The 22,304-nt window shown below is 38.1% G+C and overlaps 1 protein-coding gene across 1 annotated transcript in view; it reads left to right on the top strand.

Moving 5' to 3' along the window:
• The first annotated feature begins 4,303 nt into the window (after positions 1-4,303).
• GPR143 (G protein-coupled receptor 143) overlaps positions 4,304-22,304 on the top strand; it is a 1,080,305-nt gene continuing 1,062,304 nt past the window's right edge. Inside the window, exon 1 of the mRNA XM_044072570.1 lies at positions 4,304-4,649. Within this exon, the coding sequence (XP_043928505.1) occupies positions 4,340-4,649 (310 nt within the window). The 5' untranslated portion in view covers positions 4,304-4,339. The remainder of the gene's footprint in view (positions 4,650-22,304) is intronic.

Below are 22,304 nucleotides of genomic sequence, written 5' to 3'. Positions count from 1 at the left end.
GAGCCTACCATCTGGCGCTTCTATCCATAGTCCATGATATTCCCTTCGCAGGTCATATGGGCATAAAGCATACAAAGAGGCATATTATGCAGAACTTCTATTAGCCTGGAATTTCCAGAGATGTAACAGGGTAGTGCAGGACCTGTGAGCAGTGCCAAAAAGGAGGCAAGGCAGGAGATGTGGTGAGAGCTCCTTTGATGCCTTTGCCTGTGATTAAGGAGCCATTTCAGAGGGTAGCTATGGATATTGTGGGCCCTCTGAGTACCCCAAGTTCCACAGGGAAAAAGTATATCCTAGTGGTAGTGGATTATGCTACATGATACCCTGATGCAGTGGCTTTGTCCTCAACTGAGGCAGAGAAGGTGGCAAATGCTTTGTTAGAGATTTTCAGCAGGGTAGGTTTCCCAAAAGAAATACTGTCTGACAGAGGTGCCAATTTCATGTCAGACCTGCTGGCTTGTCTGTGGAAGTCCTGTGGGGTGAAGCACAAGAAGACCGCCCCCTACCATCCCCAGACTGATGGTCTTGTTGAGAGGTTAAACTCTATAATCAAGTCCATGCTACGGGCATTTGCAGATCAGTTTAAGAGGGAGTGGGACAAATATTTGCCCCATCTGTTGGTTGCTTACAATGAGGTTCCCCAGGAATCCACAGGTTTTTCACCCTTTGAGTTGCTGTATGGGCATAGGGTGGGGGGACCTCTAGATTTAATTTGAGATGAGTGGGAAGGTGAGTGCGAGACTCACAAGTAGTTTGTTGTGGCATACATCCTAAACCTCAGGACAAGACTCAGGGAACTCATGGGCTTGGCCCAGGAGAACCTGGCAGAAGCCCAACAACAGAAAAAGGTGTGGTATGTCAGGAATGTTCGAGCTTGAGAGTATGCTGTGGGGCAGCAGGTTATGGTTCTCATTCCTGTGAAGCAGTAGTGTAATAGAAGTGTGTTTTAAGTATTTATTCAGGCTCTGGACAGCTAAGGAACAGTAAAAAAACACGAAAGAAGTATTGATGAATGTATTCAAACAGAATGATTGGACTCCATATGAATGCTCAGGAGTGACTTGTAAGACATGATGGTGAGTAGTTTCTAGTTTACTAAACGGGAAGAAAGAAAAGATGGTTTTCTTTATTTCAGGATTGGAATCTTGAGGTTTCAACAATCAACAGTGTCCAGTACAGTAACAGAATGCAAATGCCTAAGAAATGAGTCTTTTGACCTGGTAGCATTCATATGTAAAATGACAACAATCTGCTTTTTGTAGTTCATGAAAAAAATTAAACCCAAGAAGGACTGAAAGAACAAAGGTTCTGCATATTGTAGATGGGTACCCACCTGTATGCCTGTATGAATGCACATAATGCTGACACTGGGAGACTGAGTACCATTTTTACAGATGTATTAGTCTGGTGATAGGGACTGCCAGTCACAATGGGAGGCCAGAGTGTCTGCAAAATATGCACTTTTAGCTTCTATCTGCTGAGGCTGGTTTTGTTCATTTTATTTATTTTTATTTTTTATACTTTGAACAGTGGAGCATTGCCTTGGACCTGGAAGGCTGACAGGATTAAATATTCTTATGTCATTATGTATAAATATGTTTAGGGAAAGATGTAAAAAACACTACTGTTGACCAATGGAACAGCTGTTTCTTCCTTTACTTGACATTGCTATTGCTTAATTAAGTAGAGCTAAATTGTTATTGGTTAGTCAGCTAGGAACTTGAAAGTACTGAAAATAACCATTGTGTAGCCTGTTGTTTTTAATCAAAGTGATAATAAATTAAATTAATGTAAAGCAGATGCAAGACAGGTTTGGTGCATCAAATCACAATATTAGTGCAGATACCTATCTTGTAGTCTGTTGAGGATGTGCTGTCCTAAGGCTCATGATGTGTAATAAAATATATTTAATTTATTGGTGGAAGCTTTAACATTAGTTAAACTGATGTAGTAGAAGTATGAATGGGTCAGTCCAAAGTCCTGAGTAGATTTCTCTTCTTTTAAAATTTATTCTTATTATACCCTTTTTTGTACTTATCTAGCTGGTCTGTTTTTGTTTCAGTTTACATTTGGCATGCTACTGTTGATTGTTGCAACAACACCATGGCACAGGGAGATAAAGCCCTGACTATGACCAAGATGATGCAAGTAGGCTGGATGGAGATCATCCACGTTTTATGGCTGCTTGCATTACAGCTCATATTCTAAATGGTTACTGCCTCTGAAACCAATGTTTTATGAATGAGGCATTGCTAAAGAAATCACCAGTGCAGTGCAGAAATCCACCCTTTGAGGTGATGTGGGGGTGCAAGCAGACTGTGCAGGAAGAATGAATGGGTCCAAAAACAATGACAAAGGAATGCACCAAATCTGAACTAGAAAGGACAGGATGCCTAAGTAGGACTGTCCCACATAAATGGAGGAGAATGTACTACAGTGAATCATTTCTTGTATTGCGACTTTTGAGATGTTCCAGGTGTTTGGTGTGATGATCTTACGTGGGCGTCCTGTCCTTTCAGATTCAAGAATGAATGAGTGACAGTCCAAGAGGACAGGACTGACTGTCAGCAGGCAATGAGGGGGGAAATGCATTAAAAATTGTGATTGTTGCATAACTCAGCTGAACTGGACCAGTGAAAACTTTTATTTTTAATTAATATGAAAAAGATTGTGATTGGTTCTTTTAAAATTTGGTATTTTTGATAGTGTTTTATATGTTTTTAAAGAGACTAGGTTATATGGGCAATTTTCTGGTCTGTAGAAGCAGTCATTCTGACCATGAAAGCGCTAACCTTTAATAAATGTTTTATTCTGAAGATTCAGTTGTGTTTTGGCTTATCCTGTTTCTCATTTTTCTTCTTTGTTGGACATTTTTGGAGGATCTACTGTTTATCCTGGGCACTGTTTTGTTTTTATTCTTGGATACATTTGATTTATTTTTTCCTCTAAATTACTAGAAGTCATCTTTTGTTACCAAAGCTGGAGCATGAACTGCATTTTGCTAAACAGCTGCAAGATTTTTCCCAGTTAGAGTTTGCTCTTCCCCTTTTCTGGTTGATTTTTCCTTCAGGTTCTCTAAATTTCCCCTTTGCTGGCATCCAGGCAGCATGCTTACTATCCAGTAACTGAATTTTACTCAAGCTGACAATATCACTGGCTCTTATTCCTCAGTTTCTTTAGTCACACTGGGAGAGCTGAAATTAAGCTGATGATCAGTGTGCATCCATCTTGGAATTCCCTGTTGGAGCCCTTTGTTGATTAATTTTTCTTCTATAAGTCATGCATCTTTTCTGTTGAATGCAAATATCTATAGACTAACTATATTGCAGTAATGGAAACCAGGGACCAGTGTGGTACAACTCCGACTCATCTGCTTTTTCTGGCCATAGCACATTGCCCTAATCAGATTATCTGCTCTGATTATGGAGATGAGTGGAAAGCAGTGAAGGGAGCAGGTCATAATATGGTGATTACGGTATTTTATTAGATGTTTATGGAATCTACACTGGATTTCATGAGTGGTAAATTCCATTGGTGTGAGAACAATGGGCTTGGAAGCATGTTGTAGATTCTTCTGAGAACCAGATCAGGACAAGGATAGCCAAGCATACTATTATGTATTCAGTAGAGTACATTTTTAAGCTCTTATTTTTTTATGCCAGCTGTGTAACTTAATACCTACAATATGGATATGCTCAAACCTTCCTTGGAGATAGCACCACTCTTCTAAAGACACATTTTTTGTATCTGTATACAGTAACAACAGAAAATTATGCATAATTTATTAGCCATGTATATGGCAGCATTTGGATAAGTGTGCAAATTGCTTAAATATGAGGTGGGATGGGAGCAGCAGAATGAGGTTGTGAGTACAAAGTGGCAGTTTCAGGTTGGACCAGGGTAGTTTAATGTATTATACATGATAAAGTATGGCAAAATATATTCAAGCAAAATACCTGCCTAAAATGTTAAATGCAAGCTGAGTCAGTGTAATATATGTCTGCATTTGGCAAAATGTACTTGTTCTCCTTTTTATCATTATTCAGTATTATTAGCATAGAAATGTGTACCACATGCTTTATTTCCAGAGGATGCATCTACTCACATTCTTAACATGCTGTTTTTTTTTTTTTATGTAAAACTTTCATTGGCGTTATCTAAGAAAAATGTTTAAAACACATTAAACTGGCTGGGCTACTTAGAACAAAGAAGAGCTTGGTCTGCTGCTGGAGCGTTGTTAGGCAGAGGAATTCAGCTGATGAGATTTAGTGGAAGCACATGACTAATTACCAGCCCCGTGACAAACCTTATGCTGTGTGATGATGGAATGAATGAATAAATGAATATTTTTTCTGTCTCTGTTTTTCTAGATAGCTTACTATTAAGTAGTATGGCTTCCCCTCGGCTGGAAACTTTCTGTTGCCCAAACAGAGATAAGGCCACACAGTTTGTGTTGGACTACCAGCCCATTTTCTTCAATGCTGTTTGTCTAAGCAGTGCAACAATCAGTCTGTTTTTCACCATCCTGCAAATACTCCCCAAAAAGAGACTGGGCTACAAAAGGCTGGGACAGTACCCACTTCCAAAACCGGCATCATCATCTAGGATCCTTCTTATCATCACTGTCTGTGACATCCTGGGCTGTGCAGGTAAGTGAAAGAAAATTCTACTCTACTGTCTGCAACCAGTATATTCAGATATAAACAATTAGCACTTGAGGTTAAATCAGCATGTGATGTTGTATGTTCTCTATAGCATTTATGGCACAGTACAATGAGGAATGCAGTAACAGCACAGCAATCCCAACTCTCATGGATTTCTATATACATGAACAAAAGTATGTGCATCAAAAGGGCAGTCATAGGCGTATACACACACACACACACACACACACACACACACACACACACACACACACACACACACACAGATATCACATACATACACACATTTATATATATACATTCTTACATACACACACACACATATATATATATATATATATATATATATATATATATATATATATATATAGTTCCCCTTCACAAGATTGAGTTACTGAAAACTCGAAATTCAGAAGCTCGAGCCCAGAATCTCGAGTTTTCAGTAACTCAAAATTGTGAAGGGAAGAGAAGAAAACAAAAAAAACAAGTTACTTACATGTATGCAGGGGGCCAAGTCCCCCTGCACTCCCCCTGCTTAAATATATCAGCTCCGTGACCGCACTATAACGGAGAAATCGAAATTCTCCCATTGTGCGCTTCTGCATACAGTGCGGAACGGGAGGTTTCCCTCACCCCCTTTGTAGCACGATCTTGGAGTTGGTATATTTAAGTAGGGGGGGTGTGTGTGGGGTGCAGGGGGGCTTGCCCCCCCTGCAAAAACATTGTAAAGACATTTTTGGAATGTCTTTTTGGTACCCTTTAGAATTTCGAGTTTCTGAAAACTTGAGATTCTGGGCTCGAGCTTAGGAATTTCGAGCTTTCAGCAATTAGAGATTCTAAAGGGGAACTATATATATATATATATATATATATATATATATGTATATATAAATAACATACATGTATAGATATAGAAACTTAATTACTTCTCATCTTACTTTGCAGTTGGCTAGTGCAAAGTTAGGGAGCAGGATTTTCAAAAATGATTCAGTGATGTAGGGTTTGCAATAATCTATCTGTGAAAGCAGTTAATGTTTAAGAAGGCATACAAACTATTGTTGATCTACCCCTTGCAATCTGTGATGAAGTCATAAGCTTCACTGACTATGGCAACTTGTACCATATAGCCAATGACATTCTCACTAGCACAGCCTCTTATGACGTGAATACGTTTGGAGATGGTTACAGCACAGACAGAAATCCTTGTAAAATTGGTGTACGCATGTACTCTGGCTACAGGGGAGTTTACTGTTATATGCACTTTGGTTTCACTTCTACCTGCAAACAGCTGTGACTTTGTGAGTCGTCCAGAAAATGTTCTAATGCCTGAGAAGGAGATAGTAATAAAATTAGCTCTGGGAAAGACATTTCAAAAATGAAATGCTTTGTTTATAATCCATTTTTGTTTTTAGGAGTCAGCAGGATTAACACAATATTCTAAAGATAATGTTATAATGCAAAGGTAATGTTGAATTGATTTTTTTCCTGCTGTGTTATGGTTCTTAGGATATGATGATTAAGCAATATTTTAAGGGTGTGGCATGCAGCTTGTCTGCTCTTTCTGTTTTTAAAGCATTTTCAAAATCTTTAGGGAATGGAGTTTTTCTGAACTGAGCTGAACATGTTAATTGCTCTGCTTTATTGCCAAAAAAATACCAAAGCCGCCATTTAATCTAGGTTTTATTATAAATGAAATTAAAGTGTATATTGTATAAAGCATTAGAACATTATAAATTCACAAGGATGTCATGGTGGCAATAGTGTCTCTGTCTTTGGCTCTTTCTCCATGCATAATAGTAAAATTCAGTGTTTCTGCTGCAGTTACAAGGCAGCAGCTTTTAATACAGTTTCAGACTGAATGCAACTGCTACCTTTCTTTTCTTGTAAATTTGATCTGTCCCTGTATTTGGACCGTCTTACATGGTAATGCTAACTGCTACCTAAAGAAGAGGCCTGGGACGTTAGTGAATTTGGTTCAAATCACACCATTAGCAATGCATTTAGAGCAAACTTATCCAGTTAGTGCCTACCTTCAGCTAACAGATAGCATTCTTAAACTAGGAAGGAAGTTGAGTCTGTTTGTTAAAGGTGAGCCTTAGGAAATATGTCAAGCTTTACATTCACTGTAAAGTGTGTTACAGCTGTAGAACTTTTATCTATTTATTGATTGACTGTTGACTAATTTGGTGACTAGGAAAGTACACATGGATAACACGTGGCAAATTTCAGACATGATCTGGTTACTGAAATGCAGAAATATATGTAAATTTTAAATTAGCAATAGGACATTATAGCAAGCATATAAATTTGACTATAAAAAGCAGGATGTGGACATTATTTGGAAGATGTAGAACAATGAAGGCTAGATAAGCCAAAAAAAACTATCTTCAAAGCTTGAGGCAGAACAACTGATTAAGCCACATTACTCTAATGGAAGGCAATTGACAGTGACAGAACACATGAGTACAATCTTGGAAGATTGGCTTGTGTTGATTCAGGAGACCATGTACCTGACTGCTGCTGTCACAGATTAGTACCTTTGGGGAAAGATATGTATGCATAGCTGCAAGGGCTTTCTCTACATATTTTGTAAATTTTCTCATTTAAACTGATCCGCGGTGGTGGTGCTGCAGTAGCGTTGTCGCCTCATAGTAAGATGCTGTCTGGTTCGATTCTCAGCTAGAGCGTCTTCTGCATGGAGACATGCGTGAATGGGCGTACCTTTGTTGAAGGTTGTGCATCAGGGCTGGTAACTTGGCACATAAAAATCAACTACCAATCATTAGCGTTGTTTCTTTAGTTTGATGAGAGTGCTTTTATCCTGCTGGGTGCTGCACCTCCTATTTTTTGCCATGATTTTCTTCCTTCTGTTATACAGCCTATTGATTTTGTGATTCCACCAGGATGGCTTGTTTATTGAGTTAGTTCTGCTTTAACAGGACATGTGTCCAGCTATTCAGATGATAAACTGCAGTAACAGGTATGTATCGAAAAATGGAAGCAAACACTATGGATTTTGTAATGCTAACAGCATTTGTGTATGTATGGTGATTTTAGTTGTATTCTAATAATAGCTGGAACATTTACCACTGATTTCCAAAATCAAAGTGCTATCCCTTCTTTGAAGCAAACTTCCCCTCCAATTTAAGCACTGTGACATACTACACTGCCTTTATTTAAAAAAGGAGATTGATGACTGGATGGGTATTCATAAACTCATACCTGGTCTGACTGGCCAGGCTCTCCTTGAAAAGGGATGCAAGGCCTAAGAGTGGATACTGCCAAAGTGATAATGACCTTACATCTCAGTTGCCTTGTAACTCTTATGATCCTATAATTATGTTTTTTATATATATATTCAGATAAAGGGATGTGACAGTAAGAAGATCAATGAATATGGTCCAGTAAAGAATCAGTGAACACTGCATACCTAAACAAAAGCATGTAAAAGCAGTTTTCATAAAACATGATCCACATTGCAACAGTGATAAGACTTGGGGAAAACAAGTCCCCTTAACATCTTTCAACTTATAATTCTATGAGAATGTTAAAGTAGATAACTTATTTATCTGACAGGGTGCACCTAGGTACTACTGGAGGTGAGAATGGTACTTGCTGTACTTTAACTTCATAATTTTACAACTGATTGGAAACAGAAATAGACCCTAAAAGTGAGGACAGCTCTGTTTTAAAAAAATGGAAGCAGATTAACAAGTCAGCTGATCTGGCAAAAGTTAGGATGATGTTTCTTAACACTCTTTTAAAGAACCTTAAAAGAAATGGAGTCATAAAGTGGAGAACATGCCAAATGAAAGTAAGCATGCTCTTTGATTCTTTACCAGAGAGATAGTTAAGAGTGTGGTAAGTTAGCTCTGCCATCATATCATATACATTATACCATGACCCCCCATTATTATTCCAAAACGTGCACGCTGATTGGCCAGCGTGCCCGTTGTAAATCGAATTATACTAATGGAAAAAGGTCCGGTCGCCCGGACTTTTTTCCATTAGTATAACTCTCTTTTTAAAACACTGTCTCGCTATGTTAAATGGGTTTAACATAGCGAGACAGCTTTAAAATAAGCAACGGAAATCTCCGTTGCTTATTTTAAAGCTGTCTTGCTATGCTAAACCCATTTAACATAGCGAGACAGGTTTTAAAAAAAAGCAACGGAGAAAGCAAGATCTCTGTTGCTTTTTTTTAGTGTTTCGCTATGGTAAATGAGTTTAACATAGCGAGACAGTTTTAAAATAAACAACGGACATCTCCGTTGCTTATTTTAAAGCTGTCTCGCTATGTTAAACCCATTTAACATAGCGAAACACTAAAAAAAAAGCAATGGAGATCTTGCTTTCTCTGTTGCTTTTGCCCACAGCTCTGATGTATTGCGCAGGCGCGCAGTACATCAGAACTGCCGCGGATGCCAGACATCTGCGGAAGGGCAGCAAACAGGCATTATACTATGCCATTATTTAAGAAAAGTAATAGTTTCTTTTCTTAAATAATGTCATGGTATAATAGCAATAACCCACTTCTGGGTGTGGGTAATGCTGGATTTGCCCACGGTTGGCTTTGTTTGGTGACCAAACCACGCCAACCGTGGGTAAATCCAGCATTACCCACACCCAGGCGTGGGTTATTGCTATAATATTCGTAAGGCAAGGCAGTTGGGGAACTCATCTCAGTGCAGTATGATGTCCTGGTGTACACTATTGTGTGAGCACATACGGACAGCTTATATAAACTAAGGGCAAGCTGAGAGCATGGGAAGTTAAATGGGAAATGTACACAGAATACAATGACATTAGTGCAGAAATAAGTAATAAGGGAGGGGAAATGGAGAAAATGTGCTCAGATAATGCAGTCAAATGTGCTTATGTCATAAAGAAACATTTTTAACAGAAATACTTCCATATTGATGTAATAATAATTAATCCTGTTCACAATTCTTGATCCATGCACATAAATAAAAATGGACATGCTAACAAAGGATGCGAGAGGGACACAAAGTAACAGTGGAAAAAAGGGGAATGAATGTGATATAAATGTTAATACTATACTGAGCTGAAATATCAGTAAGCTGGGATAGTACATACATTGGACTATTTGCATATTTTGCAGTTATTAAATATGACATGTATACATAGGGAATGTACGTGTACAAACCTATATTACTGCTGTATTCTCTACTTTATCATCTGTAAAAAGAAGACATGAACCGTACAGCTGTTGAGTCATGCACATCAGAAAGGGACATGTTTTTGCATTTATTGTGATTTACAAAGAAAACAAAGGGGTATATAACCTTTTAATGTGTATTAGACAAGCATATGATGTTTTTTCATGTAAATCCTGAACAATAATGTAACAATACACAGAGATTTTAAAGAGTGCATATTGGGCCACTTTGTCCTTTGAAGAAGATTGCTGCATAGTATAACCTAGGTGTTGAGCTATGCTACTGGCACCCCCCCCCCACTTTGTTGAACAATATTGATTTGATGATATGAGACCATTGTAATCCTGACCTGTTAAAAGAATAAAAATACCCCAAACAACTAAAGGTCACTCGATTCAACTGTAGAATGATAAGATAAACAAAATCAAGTGTCCACCACGGCTGCTGCATAAAAAGTTTGTTACAATTCAACGGGATAAGCGCTTTCACACCTGATAGTGCTTCTTCAGATCCATAAAAACTACTAAAAACTAAACACTTTATATAGCAATAAAAACAATTAAACAATTAAAACCATTAATGCAACCTGCGCTTTTTCAATAAAGGCTTTAAGGGGACTACAGCATTTAAACCAGGTAACTTACGCGCCTGGAATTTAGTGATCCATTTAGTCTTTGCCAATTCTAATCTATTATTGTAATCTCTTCTTAAACTCATAGGTACTATCTCCAGTACCATGAATTCAAATAAATTATCTGGATTAAGGGAGACATGCTTAGCTAGAGCATTAGATAAATTCACTCTCCTAATATCACCCTGATGCTGCAGAATGCGTTCTTTCAACATTTGTAAAGTTTTCCCTATGTAAAACGCCAAGCAGTATCTACACTAACTAGCCCCTTTGATTTACAATCCGCATAAAATCTAGCCTTAAAATACACATCCAAAAAAGCATGCTGAAAGTCATTTTCTTTGCAAATAAAAAACACAAGCTTTACAAGCTCTGCATGGAAAAGTGCCTATTCTATTTGAAAATTGTACTGTGGATTTTGTGGATTTATAACACAACTGCCTTTTTAAAGACATATTATTTTTAAACATAAATGAGAGTTTTTCCCCCACTATATTGCTCACTTTTCCCTCTGACAATAAAATGGGCCAATGTTTGCCAATAAGATCACAGACTTGGTGGATGTTATTACCATATGTAAGGGGTAACCTCAGATGACTATTATTCTTCCTAATACATACATCACTTGTGCTAGAGACACTATCTATCCTATTAAAATACGTTTTCCCTCTAGTCGCACATAACATATCTATATCCATATGTGTTCTCTGCACATCCTTCTTCCTATACCCTCTCATCACTAAATCATCTTCCAGAACAGAAGCTGTTGCAGAGTATTCACTATCCTCTGTATGTAATCTGGACATACGCAAAAATTGCCCTTTGGCTATATTATTAAAAACATGCCTAGGATGCATATTCCTTTGATGCAACAGGGCATTTTTCCTACAGGACTTCCGAAAAAGTGAACTTTGAAGATTTCCATCAACCAATGTAATCATAGTATCCAGGAAGTCTTTCGAGACATGGGAATAATTCATTTCAAACCTGAAACATTCACTACTAAGGTCTAAATATTGCACAAATTCAACTAAGGCATCAGTCGTGCCCTGCCATAAAATAAGAATATCATCTGCAAATCTCTTATAATACAATAAACATTGAGAGAATGCATGACTAGATAGGACCACCCTGGCTTCCCAATCTGCCAATACTAGATTGGCGTAACTGTTCGCACAGCGGGTCCCCATCACTATGCCCTTCTTCTGCATATAAACAGCATTGTCAAACAAAAAAATGTTGTTAAACAAAACAATTTCCATCAATGACCCAAGTAAATCTATATGCATCTTATTATATTCAGTATTGGTCATTAAAAAGTTTTTTAATGAAATTATTCCCATATCATGAGGTATAATGGTGAAAAGTGTTTGAATGCCCATAGTAACTAATATAACATCTTTAAAAGAATTGTTATGGCTTCTACTGAAGGCGCCTAGATTACTCAAAAAGTGCTCAGTGTCCTTTAACACCACAGTAGCTTTTTCCAATGGTTTCTTAAGCTGACTCTCAATATATATATATATATATATATATATATATATATATATATATATATATATATATATAAATACATTCTGTAACCCACCCCCTTCCTGATACTATAGGGCGAAAAGATGGAGAAATTAACGATTTGTGGATTTTCAGAAGTCCATGAAGAATAGGTATAAGTGGTTCACTGACATGTATAAAATCATATAATTCCTTATTTATTAATTCATACATAAGCAACTCATATAATTCATCTTGTACCCCTTTGATAATAGTTGATACCTTATTTTGTGTAATCAATTCATATGTATCGGCATCACTAAGTAAGTCATTCATACTAGAAATATAGAAGTTACTGTTCAAAATTACTGCCGCCCCACCCTTATTAGCAGGGCATATAATAATATCATTATTATCACATAATTGTTGTAAAGCAATACTTTCATCTTTGGTTAAATTAAAAAAATTCCCCTTACCTATATTAGCATCACTTAACTCTCTTTCTAGGACTCTAATAAAGGTCTCAAGCACAGGTGTAAGATTAGGGTTGAATAAACTAGAGCGTTTCAGGAAATCAGAAGAATTCGAATCTCCACCAAACATCAGTTTTAAAGCAATATTTCTTACAAATAATCTTATGTCCAACATAATGTCATTAATCTGCATTGGTCACGCAGGGACAAAACTCAAGCCTTTATTTAAAAGGCTAGTTTGTGCCGCTGTTAACCTAACAGCTGACAAATTAGATATCAGAGATGGTTCCTTTTCTGACTTGCTCCTTCTGCTAGATGTTCGTTCTTCACAGAGGATTTTTGTCTCTTCCACCCTCTGCTGTAGCTCCGCCCTCGTGTTGCTTGTTGGGGCAATTTGAAAGGAGCTGGAAAATTAAAGTGCCCATTGTCCATGGAAAAAAACAGTACTTTTATCTTTAGGTCTTGCTCCCTTGTCAGTGACCTGCTGAATTGTATCCAATTTCGTATCACCTAGCATATATATATTTGAAGAGCTCCAACGCTCACTTGCCATATTATTAAGTTCATTAGAGACAGATTGCTGGCTTAGTTCTTGTGTATTAGATAAACGAGAAGCATTACCATTGTAAAGGGCTGTTATCCCTATGGATCCATATTCTCTCTCTGTTGTATTAGACAAAGGTTGTTGATTTGCCTCTCGTATATTAGCTACTTGAGAAGTTTTGTTAGTGGCTACGAACATTGTCCTGTCAGCTCCATGGGGCCAAACAAAGATATGTCCCCTCTTAAAATCAGCTAAATCCCTTTCTAATTTATTTTTCTTTAAGGCTTGCAACCTATCACCATAAGTAGAGACTTTTAACAATGTATTTTCAATTTCTGCAGCATAGAAAACTCTGACTAGCACTCATATAATTCATTTTGTAAGGCTTCCATCCGCTCCAGAAATTCCTTTTCTTGCAGACTCAAAAATTTATTTAAAAGTCTCATATAGTTGAAGCTCAAATCTGTGTTGAGCAACTGTCACTGTTTAAATAGATCGGGAAAAGCATTGCCATAAGTGGGCATACGAAGAATTCGCAAGCCCCTAGGTACCACTTTAAAATGCAGACAAGCTTCCAAATAAAGTCTCTGCCACTGCAGTCTTTTCAACTTAAATAAACCTGTCTCAAAGTCTTTTAGCAAAATATTAAACCTACCACGATCAAAAGTTTCTGAAGCAGAAGGTTCACTCAATAGAGAGCAGCATAGAAGCGGGTTAATCCCTGATACACTTAAATCTTTAAACTGTTGTTGCTGTAGAACACTCACATTTGGGCGATAATCCAATTCGATGTTAACTTGTTCCGCCATGTGTTGCAGGGTATTCACAAATCAAGAAGATAAAAGAATAAAAATACCTCATACAACTAAAGGTCACTCGATTCAACAGTAGAACGATAAGATAAACAAAATCAAGTGTCCACCACTGCTGCTGCATAAAAAGTTTATTACAATTCAACAGGATAAATGCTTTCACACCTGATAGTGCTTCTTCAGATCCATAAAAACTACTAAAAACTAAACACTTTATATAGCAATAAAAACAATTAAACAATTAAAATCATTGATGCAACCTGTGCTTTTTCAATAAAGGCTTTAAGGGGACTACAGCATTTAAACCAGGTAACTTACGCATTTGGAATTTAGTGATCCATTTAGTCTTTGCCAATTCTAATCTATTATTGTAATCTCCTCTTCTTAAACTCATAGGTATTATCTCCAGTACCATGAATTCAAATAAATGATCTGGATTAAGGGAGACATTCTTAGCTAGAGCAATGGATACATTCACTCTCCTAATATCACCCTGATGCTGCAGAATGCATTCTTTCAGCATTCGTAAAGTTTTCCCTATGTAAAACGCTGAGCAGTATCTACACTTAGAAAGATAAACTAGCCCCTTTGAGTTACAATCCACATAAAATCTAGCCTTAAAATACACATCCAAAAAAGCATGCTGAAATTCATTTTCTTTGCAAATACAAACACAAGCTTTACAAACTCTGCATGGAAAAGTGCATATTCTATTTGAAAATTGTATCATGAGTGGACAGATGATTTGCTGTGGTGACCCCTAAATGCCGAAAGAAGAACAAAGAAGACTGTGGATTTTGTGGATTTATAACACAACTGTCTTTTTAAAGACATATTATTTTTAAATGTAAATGAGGGTTTTCCCCCCACTATATTGCTCACATTTTCATCTGACAATAAAATGGGCCAATGTTTGCTAATAAGATCACAGACTTGGTGGATGTTATTACCATATGTAAGGGGTAACCTCAGATGACTATTATTCTTCCTAATACATACATCACTTGTGCTAGAGACACTATCTATCCTATTTAAATACGGTTTCCCTCTAGTCGCACATAACATATCTATATCCATATGTGTTCTCTGCACATCCTTCTTCCTATACCCTTTCATCACTAAATAATCTTCCAGAACAGAGGCTGCTGCAGAGTATTCACTATCCTCTGTATATAATCTGGACATACACAAAAATTGCCCTTTGGCTATATTATTAAAAACATGCCTAGGATGCATACTCCTTTGATGCAACAGGGCATTTTTCCTACAGGACTTCCAAAAAAGTGAACTTTGAAGATTTCCATCAACCAATGTAATCCTAGTATCCAGGAAGTCTATCGAGACATGGGAATAATTCATTTCAAACCTGAAACATTCACTACTAAGTTCTAAATATTGCACAAATTCAACTAAGGCATCAGTCGTGCCCTGCCATAAAATAAAAATATCGTCTGCAAATCTCTTATAATACAATAAACATTGAGAGAATGCATGACTAGATAAGACCACACTGGCTTCCCAATCTGCCAATACTATATTTACTAGGCTAGATTTTATGTGGATTGTAAATCAAAGGGGCTAGTTTATCTTTCTAAGTGTAGATACTGCTCAGCGTTTTACATAGGGAAAACTTTACGAATGCTGAAAGAACGCATTCTGCAGCATCAGGGTGATATCAGGAGAGTGAATTTATCTAAAGCTCTAGCTAAGCATGTCTACCTTAATCCAGATCATTTATTTGAATTCATGGTACTGGAGATAGTACCTCTTAGTTTAAGAAGAGGAGATTACAATAATAGATTAGAATTGGCAGAGACTAAATGGATCACTAAATTCCAGGCGCATAGGTTACCTGGTTTAAATGCTGTAGTCCCCTTAAAGCCTTTATTGAAAAAGCAGGTTGCATCAATGATTTTAATTGTTTAATTGTTTTTATTTCTATATAAAGTGTTTAGTTTTTAGTAGTTTTTATGGATCTGAAGAAGCACTATCAGGTGTGATAGCGCTTATCCTGTTGAATTGTAATAAACTTTTTATGCAGCAGCCGTGGTGGACACTTGATTTTGTTTATCTTACCATCCTGACCTGTTCTAAGATTGAGAGGCAGAAGTTAAGGAGAGTGAACCTGAGATATACTTTTTTTTCACTTTTTTGTTTAGAGCCATTATTGGTATGTACACTTTGTACAAGTATGCCTAGCAGTGCATGATTAGTTTAGCAGCTGCTGATGAACATTGCCTTAACATGGTTAGATGTTGCAGAATGCAAGCATGCCTCTCCAGGTCGCAGAATGTGTATATGTTTAGTGGCAGTCCACTGTACAACTGCCAGCGGTGTTTTTATCATACATGTGAGTGGTAATATTTATCCTAGTGTATCATCCTGCAGGTCCAGTTGTGGAAGAGGTCGAAGAGTGGCTGCACTCATCTAACTTTCTGACAGCCACTGCATATGGCACTGTGCCACCAGTGCCCATCAAGTGTAATAGTGATGACCTGAGGCAGTCACTGGTGTATCTGCTTCTTGTGAGTGCTTAAGACTTTGGTTCTGAAGGTAGACTGCATATATCTTCAGTACTATTGTAGTATGAAGGGCAGGGCAGCTGGATGCCATACACTGACACCATGGATTTTCATCTGATGCACCTGGCAGAGTCACATGGCCAACAGACCCTGTATATCAAGCTACAGGGGAACAACTGTCCCATAGCAACAGCCACTCAGGTAATGGTGGATGTAGGTGACCTCATACCAGGACCCCACCCAATCCCCATCCTAGTGGGTAGGATAGAAGCCCTTCTTGCCTTATGGTAAACCCTTTATGTTTGACTCTGCTTGCTCTTCTTCTCTGCCTTTCTATTACTTTCCTAGCTACCCTATTTCTTCTCCATTATTTATATGATACATAGTGTTGTTACTTCAATGTGCACAGTCACATTGCTCTGTCTGTTGGCCTCTCTACTGAGCTGTGATGGCCTTCTTGTGACTGTGTGTTGCTGGCTGCAGCTCTGTGCCATGACACAGCATGCAGTGATACGTACTGCCTTGAGCAGGCTTAAATCCCTTGGCTCTGTTGTCATTTACTTTGGTCATGCATGCTGTTGTAACACTGTTCTAGATACATATTGTTACATCTCTGTTTTTCATGTTATCCTGTGGCTCTGCCTTGTTATGTGACCTTTTGCTTGACATCGAGGCAGTATCCCCTGCCTGTCTCATCTATAATTAGCTCTACAATGCTTTGTGCAGCAAACATCTTGAAAATTTGCTCAGTTGAGGTTAACTGCACTTGTTTGTGTATCCCAGGCAGTCTTCCTGGTTTCCTGCAAAAGAAGGATTTCAGTGAAACCCAGATTGCTTTCCACTATAACTGGATTATATACAGAGTTACACATGCAAGAGAGTGTTCTTCAGAGAAACAAATACTTAAATAGAATCTACAGAAAAGATAGAAATTAACATTTTAGAAAGATATGAGGTAATGGTGGCTACTTCAAACAAAGTTAGAGAATCGTGACTTGGAAGTAGAGGGACGAGGCCTGGAAGGAGGTTAAATGCAGTCATTAGTCATAGTATAAGGCAAAGAAAAGAAAGCTGTCCTTGTCCTTTGTTTGTGTTTCAGTAAGGCTGTTGTTTCCATAACAGAAAGCTGCTGATGTCAGAGACCTTGAAGTTGGATACAAATTGTAATACTTGTTAATGTGTACAATTACTTATTTGGTATTTGTATTACATACAGCCACACCGTCACCAAGCCCTGACTAATAGCAAAAGCAGCAGGATGATTTGTATGCAGGCATGCAGAAAGACGCAGGAGAACTTAAGACAAAAGAAAAAGCTGCTGCTCAGCAGAGTTCTGTTTTCCAGGTCGCAGTAACAGAAACAAGCATTTAACACAGCAGTATGACAAAAAGGATTAAGAGTTCCTCACGTTATTTTTGTTTACTTTACATGCCATATGCCTTCCAGTATCAGTTTTCTTGCTATCATATTCTTTTGTCATTATTGTTAAAGAACTTTACAAATGCCTTTGAGATTAGTTTTTCTTAAAAAACATCACTCTCATTTTTATATAACTATAGTTTATTTATTTATTCAATCATACTTACATTTGTTAACTGTGTAGGTGGACTGGCCCCAAGAACCCAACTGTGTAGGTGGACTGGCCTCAAGAACCTTTTCAGCTATGATCCATGCTTCACTGGAGTAGAAACAACAGATACAATAAAATAAGAAGTCAGATGTGCATCAAACAAGAGCTGTTACAAAAAGATTAAAACGTGTAACAAGAAAAAAGGAGAAAAAATAGTAAGATCAATAAGTTAGATAAATTACTGTACAGTTTAACCTATTGTGACGATACATCCTTATAAGGCTGCTTTTACAAAATCCACAACAAATCAGAAATTCAATGCAAATATTTAGTTTTGCTTCTGGAGTTAAATATTTGTAGTTTAACACAGGTCCATGCAATATTTAAAACAGTATCCCTTTAGTGAACTTGTTTAGGAACATTGAAAGAGTCTAACGTCAAACCTCAGCAGGCAGGTTATTGCAACAACAATGTCCTAATTTCGCACCATTTTTTCACTCAACAGTTGTGATGAATGGAGATCTTTTCAGTATCAGAATTATGTAATTTACTTGTTAAGGTATAAGAAGTGTTTTTTTCATATAAGTTTAGAGGGTAGAGGAGGGCATGCTTGTTGTTTGACTAATTTATGAAAAGAATGTGGAGAACTGTTATCACTTTAGCTGTGACTGATAATTAACTATTTCTTTTAAGAAGTATGTGATAGTGTCTTACTAGCAAGGCATGTAAAGTACACATTTTGGTAGTGGTAGTTTGAGGCAGGGTTGTTGTGTTCTGTGAATAATTTAATGCTATCACTCACTAGCTGTGCATACTCAATTTTGAGTAGTAGGATACTTTTAATTAATGCTCTTCTGGCTTTCATGTTTAGAAGGCTGGATATCTTATATGCAATTTTAAATGGATACATAATTCTGTCCACTCTTCTTTGTAAGTGTGTTTTAAATGAGAGTATGAGGTCTAATGGCAGGCATATTATACTCAGTAAAATGTCTTATAGTTATCCATTTATAACTCTCATTATAAACTTGCTTGCAGTGGATATAGTTTTTCTGTACTGACCCTCAAACTTTGGAAATCAGTCCCTACCCAAAATAAAATTAACTATTACACAACGTTTTAAAAACAGCTTAATATGCATCTGTTAAAATGGAGATATGCCCATTTCTTCCAAGGTGTTACTTAAGCAATAATGCCAGACAGGGTGTGTATTATTGTCTAAATAATGGATGCCCAGGGTTGTTCTCAAGCCTGATTAATTTGTTTGCTTGTTTTAATTATTAAATATTTTTTAATATCTTTGATGTAAAATAGTTCCGCTGCATTATATTTTAAACTTGCTGTAGTATATGTAACTATTGTTGGAGGACGTATTTTACATCCAAAATATAAGTTTGGTAAGTATTTAATATCTACATTCTCTCTCTCTCACATGCACACACACACACACACACACACACACACACACACACACACACACACACACACACACACACACACACACACACACACGCACACACACACACACATTCAGAAGCACCTTTAAAAACACATATGGTTACACTCAGTTAATAATGTGAGTCATGAGAATTTTCATACCTCCATATCTATCCATTGACCAGATTTTTGAGAATGTCGAATGTCCAGATTTTTTTGCTTCATGTTTTTGGTTTGTTCCTCATAAAATGTATGGTTTGATGGCAAATCATTGGGGGGTTGAAGCTATTAAATAATGACTTACGTTTGAGTATCGGACATTCATATGCTTCAGAAAATGTGCGCTGACATAATTGCTGTTATTATAGCAACTTCCTAATTTTAGAAGAGCAATATTTAAAATCTGTTCCAATTTTTGAGTGTTTGCCCCACACGATTTGTTTTTTTCTGAATTTCTTGAGTTAAGAGGTTGAAAGGTATCCATACCTCTTAAATGTAAATGACATGCATCCAGTTCTCAAGCTTTCTCACACACACACACACACACACACACACACACACACACACACACACACACACACACACACACACACACACACACACACACACACACACACACACACACACACACACCTGTTTTCATGCATGCAAGCACACACACACACACACGCACACACACACACCTGTTTTCATGAATGCAAGGACACACACACTCACACATACACACACACACACACACACACACACACACCTGTTTTCATGAATGCAAGCACACACACACACACACACACACACACACACACACACACACACACACACACACACACACACACACCTGTTTTCATGAATGCAAGCACACACACACACACACACACACACACACATTCACACACACTTTTGTATTTTTTTAGTTACCTGTTTGTTTTAATTTTGCACTTGCTAAACAGCAAAAGTGCTGCTTATCGAGTGTAAAATAATGGCTCAATCCATCTCACTCTCACTTTCATGCATTCATAGACTCACAGACTCACACATGAGCGTGCATGCACACACACACACACACACACACACACACACACACACACACACACACACACACACACACACCTGTTTTCATGAATGCAAACACACACACACACGCACACACACACACACACACACACACACACACACACACACACACACACACACACACACACACAGTTTTGTATATTTTTAAAACTGTTTTTTGTTTGTTTTAATTTTACATTTGCAAAACAGCAAAATTGTTGCTAAGTGAGTTTAAAATAATGACAGCTGTTAGTTTTCTTTCAGTACAAGCTTCATAGCAGCTTAATATGCTGCCATGAAGTGGCAGACTTCTTTTCCGGTGGGCATTATCTGTATGCTAACACCCTGCTGGAGAACATCCATTCTCCAATCAGAGTGGCGATGTACAAGTTACCCATTCTCTAATCTACCTTAACGTCTGTTGTTTATTCTGCTCTTTATATTCCCAAGCTCATTCTAGGAAAAGTAATCACAGATACTGTATGTATGTTCATAGGTTCATACTAGGCTATCTGCCCTAGGGCATTTATAAGCCTAGCCAGAGTGTGTTTGGCTTTCGCCACCCATTTTAAATTAATTTTGCTATGCCCTTTTTCGAGGTTAGTATACTGTGCCTCTGTCTAACAGTGACACAGAAGTGATACCTGGGGTAAACCTACGATCTCCCATCCACTCATCAAGATTCCTCTTGAAGAGAGTCAATGAGGGACTCTGCCTAACCTAGACTGGGATTTTATTCCAGAGTGAAGGGAGCCTCTGGGTTATGAATCTGTCCCTCCAGCATGTCCTATTTATTTCAGTGCTGAGGTTCAAGTCTTCGGTAGCGTAGCTCGATGGGATTTGGATTTTCTGAGGTGCAGCATGTCCATTAATTCCGGGTTGGACATGGCTTTATATGTCAGGCACAGATCGCCTCTGAGCAGGCAGTATGCCACTGAGTAGAGCTGGAGTTTCTTTAACTGGGCAGCATATGGCATCTGTTTGAGCCCTTTGATCCTCTTGGTGAGGTACTTTTGGGGTCTTTCCAGTTGCTGCAGGTGTCTGGTAAGGTACATCCCAAAAGGGGCATTGTACTCAATTATGGGCCTGATGAGGGATTAGTAAAGAGGCACGATGACCTCCCCTGATCTAGATGTGAATCCCTTCATGATTAGGTGGGCTATATAAAATGTTTTTCTAACCACTTTGGCCACGTGGTTGTCAAATGAGAGATTGCTATCAACTTGGGTCCCCAGGTCCCTCTGTACTTAATGGATTACCACCTATGTGGTAATTTGTGGGCACTTTGTTTTTGCCAGAGGGGATGACTATACACTTTTTGGCATTTAGCTTGAGGCCATGACTCTGGCACCAGTTGTCTGTTTCTATGAGGCCCTTTTGGAAGATGCTTGTGTCAGCTGGAGAGTCGATTATGGCGCCCAGTTTGCAGTCATCTGCGAACTTGGTCAGCCACAGTCCTTCCGTGTTGGCCTGTACCTCCGAGAAATATATACCGAACAAGAGAGGTCCCAGGACTGAGCCTTGTGGGACGCCACTTGTAACTGATTTGGAGTCTGACATGGCTCCAGCAATTCTAACCATGTGGGTTCTGTCCTTGAGCCAGTTTGCAACCCATCTAGTGACATAGGGGTTTATATTTAAGCTGGTAAGCTTATCTATAATGCCCGAGTGGGGTATTGTATCGAAGGCTTTTGCGAGGTCCAGATAGGCTGTGTGGACCACCTTCCCCTCGTCAAAGGCCTTGGTGACTGTTTCAAAGAAATTGACCTGGTTCAAGAGGCAGGATCTGCCCTTAACAAAGCCGAACTGGATAGGATCCAGTGTCTGTAGGTCCCCAATATCTTTATTTATGAGGTCCATGATGATCCTTTCCATAGCTTTGCAGACCAAGCTAGTCAGGCTTATGGGACGATAGTTTCCAGAATCCGTT

Source organism: Protopterus annectens, chromosome 5.part0 (assembly GCF_019279795.1).
Source record: "Protopterus annectens isolate FY-2018-M chromosome 5.part0, PAN1.0, whole genome shotgun sequence".
Classification (NCBI taxonomy): Eukaryota; Metazoa; Chordata; order Ceratodontiformes; family Protopteridae; genus Protopterus; species Protopterus annectens.
This window is presented reverse-complemented; position numbering and strand designations above follow the sequence as displayed.